Consider the following 13,802-nt stretch of genomic DNA (forward strand, 5'->3'; position numbering starts at 1 on the left):
CTCTTTACGGCGTGACTTACACTAATATGAAGCGGAATTTTCTATTTTTGTGGAGTGTCATACTGTCGTGCTAAGGAAAAACGTCATATGAGCATTCAAACGTTGCCAAATTCCCTCTTGGAAAATATTTACTTTAGAAGAAAGTTATTAATATTTTTCCTTGAAATTTTCAGACTTTTCAGATCAAATTACGGACGGAATTCACCCCAAAATTGGAACAAAAATATTCACAAATGTCCCTGAGAACCTGTCATTTGTCCAAGGAAATTTGGCAACGTCTGAAGGCTCGTACGGCGTTCTTCCATAGCACGGCAGCATAAGCTTATACGGTGCTAATTTCACTTCGCGTTCATATCACTCAGAGTTTTTAGCCGCTTTAGATATTGACTCCGGCACCGAAATCCACTCCTCGATTTTTGGCAGTGTACTAAAACCAATTACGATAGTGTATTGCTGCTGACAAACTATACATGCAACGAGGACAAAAGTAGAGAAGGAAGAAGCGTTGCTACGGAAGAAGCTACGGAAGCGAGTCATGCAAAACAGAGCGAGTGAGTTAGTGAGGAGGGCCTTACCGCGACTGACGGCAGGGACAACGGGCACTGTGGTGGAGGTAGTTGGCTTGGGCGAGGTGGTCGGTGGGTGATTGGCTTTGGGAAACACACAAAACACGCACTAATGTCAGAAAAATCAGTGAGTTCAAAACATTTACATAAGATGAGAGGGTGTAAAAGCGTACTTTCATCAATCACAAGCAGAAGGATTTAGTCTAGCTGCATATCGCAGAGTTTACAAAATAGAAACCAAGTCGTGTCGAGAAGGAACCACTATACGGAGAAAAAACTTCGTGCGTGGGACCCAAAGTTTAGGTCATATGGATCTCTGAAGTTTTCGGATTGATCATCTGAACACTTTAGATCTAGCTGTCGCGGTTCGGACCACACATCTGAAACTTCAGTTCTTACATCTGAAGTACTTCGGTTTTCACATCCGAAAAACTTCGGACCACACATCTGAAACTTCAGTTCTTACATCTGAAGTACTTCGGTTTTCACATCCGAAAAACTTCGGTTCTCACATCTGAAGTACTTCAGATTTTCAGATGTGTGATCCGAACCTCGACAGCTAGATCTAAAGTGTTCAGATGCTCAATCTGAAAACTTCAGAGATCCATATGACCTAAACTTCGGGTTCCACGCACAAAGTTTTTTTCTCCGTGTGGACAAGGTACGGACTTAATCATTCTGATACATGCTTCTTAACCAAAATTTCACGCAAAACGGAATTTGCGCAACTAAAATTACCACAGCTCACTCCTATCTAAGATCATTGAAGTTTCTTGACGCGTAAATTTAAACCTCCCACCCCTGAGAAAACAAAAGTTTACGTTAGCCTAATCGCGCACTAAACGTTGCAGTAAAAGTCTCTGCCGTATGGGAATATATGGCAACCACTATCACGTTGCTTCGGTTCAGCTGTTGGAGATTGTGAACACTTTCAACAACACAAGGTGGGGAAGAAACAAAGTAAACGCAATAAGCGATTTGATTCAAGTAGACTATAGTTTTTCTTGTAAGTGGGGAATTCGCAATTCCCGAGCCAATATAAACTAAAAACTTTAATACCTCAGCTAGGATTTGATTTCAGTAATTTTAAACGTGTTCTGCGTGAAATTTTGATTAGAAAAAAGTAACCAGAATGCTTAAATTCGCTCCATCTACTAGTTTATTTGAGATCGAACGAGAAGAAAGAGATTTGACGTATTATTTATTTCGGGCATTGACAATCGTCGGTGGAGGGCATTCTACTTGCGTTGAATTAAAAAAATGTAGAAATTAAGAAGTAAAGAATAACGATAGAAAGTGTTGTTGCTATGCTTGAAATGAGCCAGTTGCACTGGTCACATAATCGTGTTCTGGTGGTTAAAGTAATGGATGTGCAAAAAATAATTAGATATGTTTAAAAGCCAGGTTTCTGCTTATAATATTAAGGGAGATTAGGCTTATCGAAAAATACGGTAGATAACGTCATCGATAATGCATACCGTGGTATCTTCCTTATTGGTTTCATTGGTGTTTTATGTCGAGTACGCAGAGCGAGATGTGCGTGTCACTGCAACATATTATTTTTTGCTCATCTTTTTGAGCTTAAACCATCAAGCCACGATTCTATTACTAGTGTAACCAGCTGCTTGTTACCATTTGGCACACTCGCAAGTGCATACAGTTAAATCAGTGACCTTAGTACATAGTAGGGTTTGGTTCGGAGAGGCAACTAAACTAACTTCCTGGCAAAGCGTAGAGTATCATCGAAATTTGAAGGCGCTCCAAGTGAAAGCCATACTTTTGACGTTCCTTTCCAAGTTTCCTTTCCTAGAATCTTCATTAAGTCAATATGAATTTTTGCAGTTTGACGAGTTATTACACACTCCACTTTCAAATGGATATATTTAGGCTAAAAGGAACTATGTGCATAGGGTTTCGGTGTAACATAGTTCCTCTTTGCATAAATACGTCCAAATTTCCGGCGATTACTGACTGCTTGCAATATATTGATTTACAAAGTGCAAAACCACGTACCTCCATTGTAGTGTTACAAACTTTCCACTCCAATTTTATTACTTCAAAGAGAAGCAAGCCAACTTTATAGCTTTGAACGTACACAAAGAAACTGCTAGCAGTGCTAGCAAGGAAGAAAAATCGAGGAAGTGTTTGGGAAATTACGTTGATTAGTTTTCCAAAAAAAAAATTAAGTGCGACAGGAATCCTGCAACGTCGCAAACGAAGATACGTGGTTCCGCACTTTTGTCACCGATAACTGAACTGCATTTTGCAATTTGGAGCTATAAATTCTGTCTTATCTGAAAAAACACGTAGGTGCATAGGGAACTAATGGCACATACGTTGTTTTCAAGCCGGGCCGGAATTTATAGTTCCTAATTGCAAAATGCGGTCCCATTTTCCATAAGATTTAATTTGAGGGATCATGTTCATTATCTATGTTACCCCTACATTCAAAATAGTCCTCCTCGACTTTGAAGTTTAGTCGGGAGAAATTCACAGCTAGTGAAGTATATAAGGTAAGGTTTATAAATCACGATGAGCACATCGTCACCTTCCGGCCAAAGTATCATAAGCGCCATGCGACGTTTAAAAATTTCCGCCGCTACTTCGTTTTCTTATAAAGGAACAGTTCGACAAAGATGTCCGAAAACTTCATTGAATTTTCTTTGTGCTACCGATAAAATTCAGTGAAATTTTCAAACAGATTCAACGAACAATTGCTCCGTAAAAAAAATAAAATGGTGGCGGAAATTTTGAAACGTCGCATGGCGCTTGTGATATTTTGGCCGGAGGGTGGCGACATGATTAAAAATTTAAGGTATTCTTGCTTTAAAAATATTACAACTGCAAATATTTAATTTTATATCAATGAAAGACCCTGATTTGTCACGTTTTTGAGTATCTTAGAGTACAAGTTTACGAGTTTCGCAACAGTTACATTAAGAAAAATATACCCCGGTTCCTTTTCTAGTGAAAATTGTCTTCTCTTGACGGTTTGAGAGAAAAACATTCAATTACTGCTTTACGAAATCTTATTTCATTGGAATTCATAGGCTAAAAATGCTGCGTATTATTTTTTGTGCACAGAGATGAATTGTTTCGATTTTCGGGTATTTTGCGCAAAATTGTACGATCTTGGAGGCACGACGATTATTTACAAAACGCAGTCCAGCTATATTTATGGTTGGGTTATTAATACATGGGATTTTCAGAGTCGTGATCTTAGCCGTAACCTTGGTCACACTATTATCTGTAGCCGTAGCCGTGGCTGTTACCGTAAGTTTAGCCGATGTTACAGTCACGATGACCGTCTTAAATAAAGCCCCTATCACGATCATAGTCACAATTTAAATCCAAAGGACTTTCACGATAATAGTCTAAGATCGAGACCTTTTCTATTAAAAATATGATCACAATAACATTAGGTATGACCCTTTTTACAATAATTGCGATCAATGTTAGTTAGTTAGTTGATTAAATACGACGACGATCAGCAACTACGCTATTTACGTCGGAGACCAAGAAATTACCTTAAATTTCGAGGAATACTGGTTAGAATGTTGGTAGTTACTTTTTGATCATTAGAGCTTCAAGGATGGGTAATGGGAGGGAGGTAATTTTCAATTTTTATGCGTTCAGCTTAGGTTTTTGGGTCAGATAGCAGAATATGGTCGATCATGGGGGGGGGGGGGGGGCGAGTTGACAATAGAGAGCAAAATGGAACTGGAGATTTTGACATTAAATAAGAGTGAGAGAGAAAACTATGGCCTACTCGTAATCTTGCAATTTGGACTTCACAGCTGCGGTGCTTGTTAAAATGGGCACTATCATAAGTCTTAGGTATTTTTTTAAGAAGGTTCTTATCACTGTCCTTCCAGTAATCTCCCCAGGAAGCATGGATGTAAGGGTGGAGGCCTTTTAGCCTGCGTCAAAATCATAGACACGTAAATACTGCGATACCCTGTAATAGTCATTGGCCACAGCTATCGTTACGAACTCCAAACTTGATATTCATGACCTAAATTCATCTTTAATGTTTTACGGAAGGGTTGGTGCATCATGCCTTAAATTTTTTTGTAGGTGGTGAATTTTATTCGAAAAAGCATACTAATTGGCGTAAAAAGTGAGCCCATTTCGGAGCGCCTTTACGTCCGCCGAACAAACTCAACGTAATTTTTAATGACGAAGTCTTATTGACTTTATTCTCCATCAAAAATGACTTGATTCTATGGGATCTCCTCCCTGTTCCAGTATTTCTAAAGTCTAAAAAGGATAGGCTTTCATTACACGGGATGAGAACGAAAGCAATTAGCACAGTTGCAGACATTCCGGCTCGAGTGATAGAAGCAGAGAGCACTAATTCGTCGCCCCTGTGACATAAAGACGTATCTCGATTTCCGGATGAGCTCCAGAGAGCATGGATTTATATGTAAAGCAGGGCTCACGTGGAGATTGACATACGCTCTTACGTCGGAGGAGCGACGGGGAGAGGGAAAGCAGTGCAAAGTAAGAGAGGAAAGTTAAGATAACATCGCCATCGTCGGGAGTTTAAGTTATTTAGGATGCGAGTGTATTGTTATTGTGAGTGAGAGGGTTAATTGGGCGTTTGATTAACATCCCTTAAGGAAGTTGTTATAATTCAAATGGGTCTCTTGTCTTTGTTCCTCGGGTTTTCTTGCTCTCTCTCCCTTGCGCGACGGGGTAGAATTTTTCGCCGGCGCGTAAGAGTCAACTCATTATAACTCCTAAGACTCTGTTTCCCCGTTTAAAATGTGGAGGGGAAATCTAATTTTTTGAACAAAGGAACTTTCGGTTCCCTCCGGGCCCCATCCCTGGGAGACCCGAACCTTTCGGAAAAAGCACACGTAAAATCACTTTAATCCCTCGCATATCAAAGTTTAATTCCTGACAAACCGCTTTCACTGGTCCTTCTCTCCTGGGTCCTGATGATGCCAACTTGGGGAGCGTAAATGCTGTCAAGCTAAAGGAGAAACGTCGAATCTGCATTCGGATGTTGCTACATTCTCCTCGGTAAAATATTAATTTTTAAGGAAAGCTATGAATAATATCACTTAAAATTAGCTGATATTTTAGAGTAAATTGCTCCAAGACGAAATTAGTTGAAAAATTGGTAAAAAAAAAACAATGGAGATGTTGCATGTGTGAGGAATTTGCGATATGACTGTTCATTCTTACGTAAAAGTCTGTGAGAAACACGATGGTGCCACCGGTTTTCTCTGAAATCAACTCCCAAGCTCAAAAAACGCTCTCAAGTTGAGGCCAAAATGGAGGGGAATCCCACCCTACCCTGAGAGTCCACGTCTACATCAAGATAAACTCTCCATGCAAAGATAGGGAGCAAATACTCGTACATTGACAGATTTGACAAGATTGACAAGATCCATGCTGCATTAGATTTTTATTAATTGTATTTTCAGGAACGCAAAGAGAATTGAAACTATCAATCTGCGAATTTGATAGGCTCTGACTATGTTTTATTTTTTTCAGTAAAGAAACAGTATTTTTCCTCCCATTAAAATTCTTGCTGGCAGCTGATTGTGAGGATTTCAGGACATTTTGTCAACGATTTTTTGTCCGCGCACCTTTTTTGTCCGGTGGTTTACGCCCACACGTAAAATAAGCAACAGTGACTTGGTCCAAGCGTTATATTTTAGTCGGTATGTAAAATTATATTGACAATATGGAAATGAGGAATTGGAGGTGTTGATATGGTTGCTCATTTTCTAAAGGAAATGTTATTACTTTCCTCCCTTTGAATCATCTTTTTAAATTGTCTTTGGTGAATATTTGGTTTTATTTCTATCCTTAAAATATTCGATGTACAATATACCTTATATATGTAAGGGAATTTTTTATTTATTTTCTTTTAATTTTTTCTTAACGAAATTATTACTTCATTTTGAAAACATTTATATTTTTAAAACGTGACAAATATTTGTAAAACCTTTTCCATGCGACATTAATCTCAATGAGCCGCAGTTGTGCCGACAGAAACTGCAAAAATGAATAAAAGAGGGAAAAAACCAAGAAGCACGCAATTTTTAATTTTAATCCATTTGTACATCGATCTTTTAGAGTCAAATACGTCAAGTTTTGAGCGTTTGGTTGCGCGTACACCTCGCTGCAGCACAATAAAAGCACAAAATGTAAAAGAAAAAATTAAAGTGCTTTGGAAATCATTACCACCAATATTTAAAAAACACACATTACATTATTATTCTCCTTTGATAAATTGATACATATTTTTTCCCCATCAATTTAAATGAGAATAATCAATGCAGAGTGTGCAAACATTTCATAATCATGAGTTAAAAAACGCTGACTATGCGAGTATAAATATTAAAGCCTAAGAGAGCGGAGCGGCGTGCTGCCATGCGCGAGAGGCTCACTGGCGCCTACAAACCTAAGTGGATACTTCACGCATTGCACAATGCTTGAAGTATCCACTTAGGTTTGTAGGCGCCAATGCGCGTTCGCGCTGGCCGCCCGCCCGCCGTGCGGCGCCTGAAGCAACTTTTCACAACAGAGGTGTTGCACAGTATTATCGAAATTGAACGTATTAAGAATGACAGGCATCCTTTAAAAGTACAGATCTTTCCTCGCAAAATAAATCAAGATACTTATCGTACACAGGAAAAATCTAAGAGCCTTTAGCTGAGGCAAATATAGAGGTTTATCCGGTTCAGGTATAACAAGGTGGGAATTTCTTGAAAGATAATTAAGTCCTGTTACACCAAAGAGGTGTAGAGAGTTTTAGTGAATTTTGTCTCATGGAATTGACGCTCCTCCATTTTTACCAAAACTCTCAACTATATATTATTCTCCGTTGGACCCAACAGACAAAACAAAAAAACAAGCAAACCCTCATTCTTCCAAGACATTATACATTTTCATCCAAAAACGTCGTGAGCAATTGTCGTTTGTATTTACATGTGGGCCAATTAACTTTGGGTCTCAACTGGCACGTGAACCAAAACTCCCTGTGCCGAAAAAACGCGTGGACGTAAATTACTGGAAAAAACAGGTGCGCGGACAAAAAATCGTCGACGAAATGTCCTATAACCGATTGTGAGTACAGTTTTTTTTTCAACATAATTTCGGCTGTGGTCTAAAAGTTTCTTGGTGAAGAGGAGTACGACAGAGCATGCTGCAAGGAAAAAAGAGTGAGAGATAATAGTGGGTGCTTTTTAAAACGATATCAATATAATACTGTGCACATTAGAGAAAACAGAAGATTTGAGATGTATTCAAACAAATTACTTTAATCGTATCAGCTAGAAAAGCAGCAATCCGCAACACTGAGTAGCAATTAGCAAATATTAGGAGAACTTTTTCAAAAATAAGTTCTCACGTCAAGCATTATATTGTACTAAAAATTGAAATTAGATTTTACAAGAAAACCTGAAAATACAACTGACATGTAATCTTTCGTCTTGTCAACAAATTTATAGGAGCTCTGATAATAGGATAAATCTATTCTCAAGAGTGCTTACAGCATGAGCAATTACATTGCAGAATGTCTCAATGTCTCGTCAATCTTTCAAGCCGTTTTTAAAGTGGGGCTATGTCACAGAACACAAAACTTAGACGCATTTTACTTCTAGGCTTATTTATACCCTGAAAATCAGGAAGAGCGCATTTGTTCGATGATTGGATCGGAGTTTAGGATTGAGGTTAGGACACTTGAGGTTGGGACAAATATAAATGGACGAGGTAAAACATTTCGTCTTCACAAACGTCACATCACACATCTGTGGGCAATTGGGCATGTATAATTGACTATTTTTCGAAAACGCCTGACTCCAACACAATTATTGTCAAAAATACTGCCAAATTCTGTAAAAAAATTGTTAGGTAACAATATACTTTCATGAAATGTTTAGAAATAAATAACGTTATTAAAAAACCTTCGAAATGATGTTTTCACCATCAATTCTGACAATTTTATTCCTGAAATATAATCAATTTAGGAATTTTTTCAGGAGCTAACACAAAAATTCAATTAGGCCGTTACAAGGGGGCGCGAGGGAGTCAACCAGGATTATTTCCTGATGCTAGCAGCGACGAAGCCTACGAAATTCTTTTCAGCAATATTTCAAAAATATTTCCAAGATTTTTATGAAACAAATCTGAACGATCTTGGCAGTATTTTAGAACAATGGCTGAAATATCGCCAATTTACAGATTTTTTTTCGGGAGCTGGACCTTACACAATAAGGAATTGCATGCACCCTCACAAGAGGGCGCGAGGAAGTTTTGTACGCAACTATTTTAACTCTCCGGATATACGGGTTGCTTAAATCGTATTCGAAGGCTAATTTTCTTTTCTTTACTGTCATTTTCACATGCACAGTCCGACTGCACATGTCGATAGACGATCAGACGGCATTACGCCACTACGGCCTGATTATTAAAATTCAGTGCGAAGCGTGAATGATCGATTATCGATTTTTCCCGATATGAAGCTTTAGTAAAGTATCGATTATTAAAGTGTTCGTTGCTAACACCCTGTTTATCGATCCTTTTCCGTAGGTTTAAATGGCAGATCAATCGATAAATCGCAAAGCACGCCGCGCCACTGTTAAAATTATGTCAGCTTGACAAGTCTAGCCATAGATAACATTCTATTCAGCGATATTTCTAAAGTATTGCCAAAATTCTCATCGACTACAATCTTGGCAATAATTCAAGAATACTGCTGAAATATCGTTAATTCACAGGATCGATCCTTTTCCATTGGTTTCGGCAGCTCAATCGTTATATCGCAAAGCACGCCACGCTGCTGTTAAAATTATGCCAGCTTGACAAGACTAAACATAGACAACAATCTATTCAGCGACATTACTAAAATATTGCCAAAAATTCATCGACAACAATCTTGGCAATAATTCACGAATATTGCCGAAATATCGTTAATTTACAGGTATGTTTTCAGAAGCTTACACAAAAATGGAGTGACACCCTTACGAGAGGGAGAGGGGAGGTCAACTAGGATCACTCCCCGATGCCAGCAGCGATGAAGCCAACAACATTCTATTAAAAGTTCATTTGGTGACGGACGAAAACGACAAAAACAGTATTTGATTACCGCGATGAGTTTCAGGTAGCGGTCGTTTGTTCCGTATCAATCACTCTCGTCCCCGTTTTTTATTCCATTTTCATTTCGCCACCGAACGCTGCTCGTCCGCGGTGCCAGATTGTACTATTAAATACCATTATTTTCATAAAAGCACTATAAAGAATAGAAATGCCTTCACGAAACTTGGCTTCGAAGCAGGCGAGGGGCCTACAAAAACTAATCTGCTCAAAGTTGCACGCCTAACGGGGATTTTTGCATCCCGAAAAGTTAATCTAACTTGGGTCTAATCACGCGTGCTTTTACCGGGACAGAGCACGAAGATTAACTTCGGTTCGCGTGGAGTGCTAAAGGTGTTGGTCCTGGTAACTAGAGTTTTTGGTCATGATACATTTTCGGGAAAAATCTGTTGTTACTGGACCTTAATTTTAGAGTCCAACCACAATCGATTGAACGAAATGATCATTTCAATTAAATGTCCTGTTGGACAGACTCCTTTTTCTCTGAGGCACACGTGTTTTATACATAACAAGTATTAGAAAAGAGCTAATTTTCTGAGGTATCGATCATGAAAAGTTTAATTAGTTCCAGTTTGGTGATCTCTGATATTATTATCTTGATTTAAGTTTAGTTACAGGTCATTTCACATCTAGTTCCAGTAGAAGGATAGACACATGAAGGAATTACATACAATATAGGAATTCTAAGGCGATAGGAAATCTCTTTGAAGAACAAGGAATTCTCTTTGAAACATTGAGATATCTTGTTATTTCTTCATAAAATTTTTGTTGCCGGCATGATTTAGAGGAATCCCAATGATCCAACAGGAAATTTTTCTCAGATTGGTAAAAATGTAGCCCTGTTGCTTTGTCTATCATGATTAGATGTCCTATTATAATCGTTAGATAGTCAACCTGGAGTCCTTTTATAGGGAGAGTTGAGACAACGCAGCTCATGGATGTCACAAACGGGAATAAAGACTACACAAATTGAACGTTTTTTGTAATCTTTGATCAATCCATTCCCGAATTCCTATCTTCATTCCCTCTCTCATTTCATTTTTTTCTTGTCGTACCCCCAATTCCTCGGTCCATTCCAGTTTTAAATCTTTGCAATTGGTGAAAATGTAATATTTATTGCAGTTTGTGCCACTGTGGAGGCCTAAAATTCGGGAACCAATCAGAAATGAATTCGGATTGTCTTTACTCTCAGTATAAAGGGACTCTCGCTCACTCTGCCTCGGATAAAGAGGGGGGGGGGGAGTCAAATTAAAAAGACAAAATTAGTTTTGGGAATCCTAACACATCACAAAATTAAATAATTCCCGTGTGCTTTGCGCGGAGATAATACCGATAATTATCTCCACCCCGTTTGACAACCACGACAGTGTTTCATTTGCGCTCCTTTTTATTTCAAATTACTCTCTATTGAAGCTTTTATTTCTTCTTTGAATCCGTCCGTCAACAAAAAAGAGTGAGGAAGCGGGGGTAGAGCCACGACGCAGACAGGTCTGAAACGGGTTGGGGTGGGGGTTGGGCGAGGGAGGAAAAAAATCCATTGTGAAGCGGAATAAAACCAACTAATACAAACATTTAAGCCATTGTTGCGACACAATGTTTCATTTCGTTACGGCTAATATTCTCATTTAAATGAAGGAGCTTTGACCGCGAAATAAATTATCAAACGAAGCTCAATTGAAAGAGGGAAAAAGGGGGGAAAGGGAAATCTGACGGGGGAAAATTAGAAGGCGAACAATAAACACATTCATGTGTGTGCCGTGCCCGCTCGGCCGGCAAGGAAAAAGTTAACTTTCGACTGATGAAGTCGCGCCGCGCCGGGCCGTGCATAACGGGAAAAAGTTGACCGATCTCTGGAGGTTTTTCCCCCGACCTCAACGGAAAAAATTGACGAAAGGCTTGGTTTTAGGTTATGTTGTGGGGGAAACTACGTGACAGAAATAAGAATTCGGTGATTTTTTACCTGGTTGGTCACTAGCCAAAGTCTGAACTGGAAAAATTAGTCACAGCTTCGGACTTTATTTTGCAAGTTGGAACTACATTTCAGACTCATCCATAAAAATACAATGGAGAATTTGCATGCAAATTGTTTATTGCTTCATCTGAAAGTGCTTGAAGAGCTGATAACACAGTATTTTTTATAATTTTTTTCTGATTTGGGAAATAGTTTAAAAATAGATTTAAAAGAGAGAAAATGCACCGCCTAGTGACGTCATCTGGAAGCATTTCCCATTTAAATACACGTATTTTAGCGGAGTAGATAATTTTGTCTTATCTTTTCCAATAATCGTTCAATTCATGATCCAAGGGTATCCGCGTGTTCAGTTCACTCAGTAGTTTCCACTTAAACACGGAATTCATCAAATTTCAGACACCTGCAAATTCTCTATTGTGAATAGGGAAACTAATAGTACATACGTTGTTTCTAAACTAAGCCATAAATTATAGCTCCTAAGCCCAAAATATAATCCAATTTGTCTTCAAATTCTTGTGTAGAAAACGATACGCCTGACGGGAAGTTCGGATATTAATTCCTAAACGAGAAATTAACAAGAATTTTCAACACAGAGCACGTGAAAAGCTGTACCTTGCAATGACAACACACGACAGTTGGTGACACTGTTCTTCCTAATTCGATAAAAAAAAAAAATGAATTGGAGGGCTTGTAGGACAAGGCGCATAAGTGCAGTTTTTGCTATTTCGAGCAAAATGTGTTTGAATTTTCGAAATTATATGGATCCTTGAGGCGGAAAGAAAGTTCAAACTGACTTTTTGATGCATAAAAATTTGAAATCGGGAGCAAATTTTTCACATAATATGATTTAAGACCAGTTAAACTTGAAATCACTAATAACTCAATTTTTTTCGAAAACTGCACTTATGCGCCTTCTTTTCCAAACCCCTTAATTATTGAGCAACATTCTGCAATTAGGAATAGGAACTTCACTTTCTGGCTCATCCTAAAAACACTAATAGTCGCCCCTCTGACTTAGGGGCGTACCTCAATGTCCACGTGAGCCCTACTAAACATATAAAGCCATACTCTCTGGGGTTCATACAAAAATTGAGATACGACCGTGCACCAAAGGCGCGACTTATATGAAAAGGGAAAATGGTATATACGTCGTTTTTGACCGAGCAAAAAATTATAATTCCTCCTTGCAAAATGTAGTCCAATTCATCTGTATGCAAAGATATTTCGAACCAGTCATCAATCGAGCAACTCCTCGATGAGTTCGTCGCTCTCCAAATGTGGGTCGATGGTTTCGGGACATTTTGTCAACGATGTTTTGTCCGTGCACCTTTTTTGTCCAGTAGTTTACGCCCACACGTAAAATAAGCAACAGTGACTTGGTCCAAGCGTTATATTTTAGTCGGTATGTAAAATTATATTCACAATATGGAAATGAGAAATTGAGAGAGAAGGAGGTGTTGTTATGGTTGCTCATTTTCTAAATGAAATGTTATTACTTTCTCCTTTTGAATCACCTTTTTAAATTTTCATTGGTGAATATTCGGTTTTATTTCTATCCTTAAAATATTGAATGTACATTATACCTTTTATATGTATAGGTACTTTTGAGTATGAGAGTAATGAGAATAATCAATGCACATTGTGCTAACATTTCGAAATCATGAGTTAAAAAACTCTAAATATGAAAACCTAACAGAGCGGAGCGGCGTGCTGCCAGCGCGAGAGGCTCACTGGCCCCTACAAACCTAAGTGGATACTTCACGCATTGCACAATGCTTGAAGTATCCACTTAGGTTTGTAGGTGCCAATGCGCGCTTCGCGTTGGCCGCCCGCCGCTCCTGCGGCGGCGCCTGAAGCAACTATTTCACAACAGAGGTGTTGCACAGTATTATACGAAATTGAACGTATTAAGAATGACAGGCATCCTTTACAAGTACAGATTTTTCCTTGCAAAATAAATCAAGATACTTATCGCACACAAGAAAAATCTGAGAGCCTCTAGCTGAGGCTGAGGTTTATCCGGTTCTGGTATAAGAAGGTGGGAATTTCTTGAAAGATAATAAAGTCCTGTTACACCAAAGAGGTGTAGAGAGTTTTAGTGAATTTTGTCTCATGGAATTGACGCTCCCCCATTTTTACCAAAACTCTCG

The 13,802-nt window shown here is 38.7% G+C and overlaps 1 protein-coding gene across 2 annotated transcripts in view; it reads right to left on the reverse strand.

Moving 5' to 3' along the window:
• The window catches only part of DIP-zeta (Dpr-interacting protein zeta), an 82,520-nt gene that overhangs the window by 9,335 nt on the left and 59,383 nt on the right, over positions 1–13,802 (reverse strand). Inside the window, exon 5 of one of the 2 annotated variants that reach the window (XM_072303054.1) lies at positions 576–650. The exons of the other annotated variant lie outside the window; for it this stretch is intronic. Within the exon in view, the coding sequence (XP_072159155.1) occupies positions 576–650 (75 nt within the window). The remainder of the gene's footprint in view (positions 1–575; positions 651–13,802) is intronic. 2 annotated transcript variants of the gene reach the window in all.

Source organism: Bemisia tabaci, chromosome 8 (genome assembly GCF_918797505.1).
Source record: "Bemisia tabaci chromosome 8, PGI_BMITA_v3".
Taxonomy (NCBI): domain Eukaryota; kingdom Metazoa; phylum Arthropoda; class Insecta; order Hemiptera; family Aleyrodidae; genus Bemisia; species Bemisia tabaci.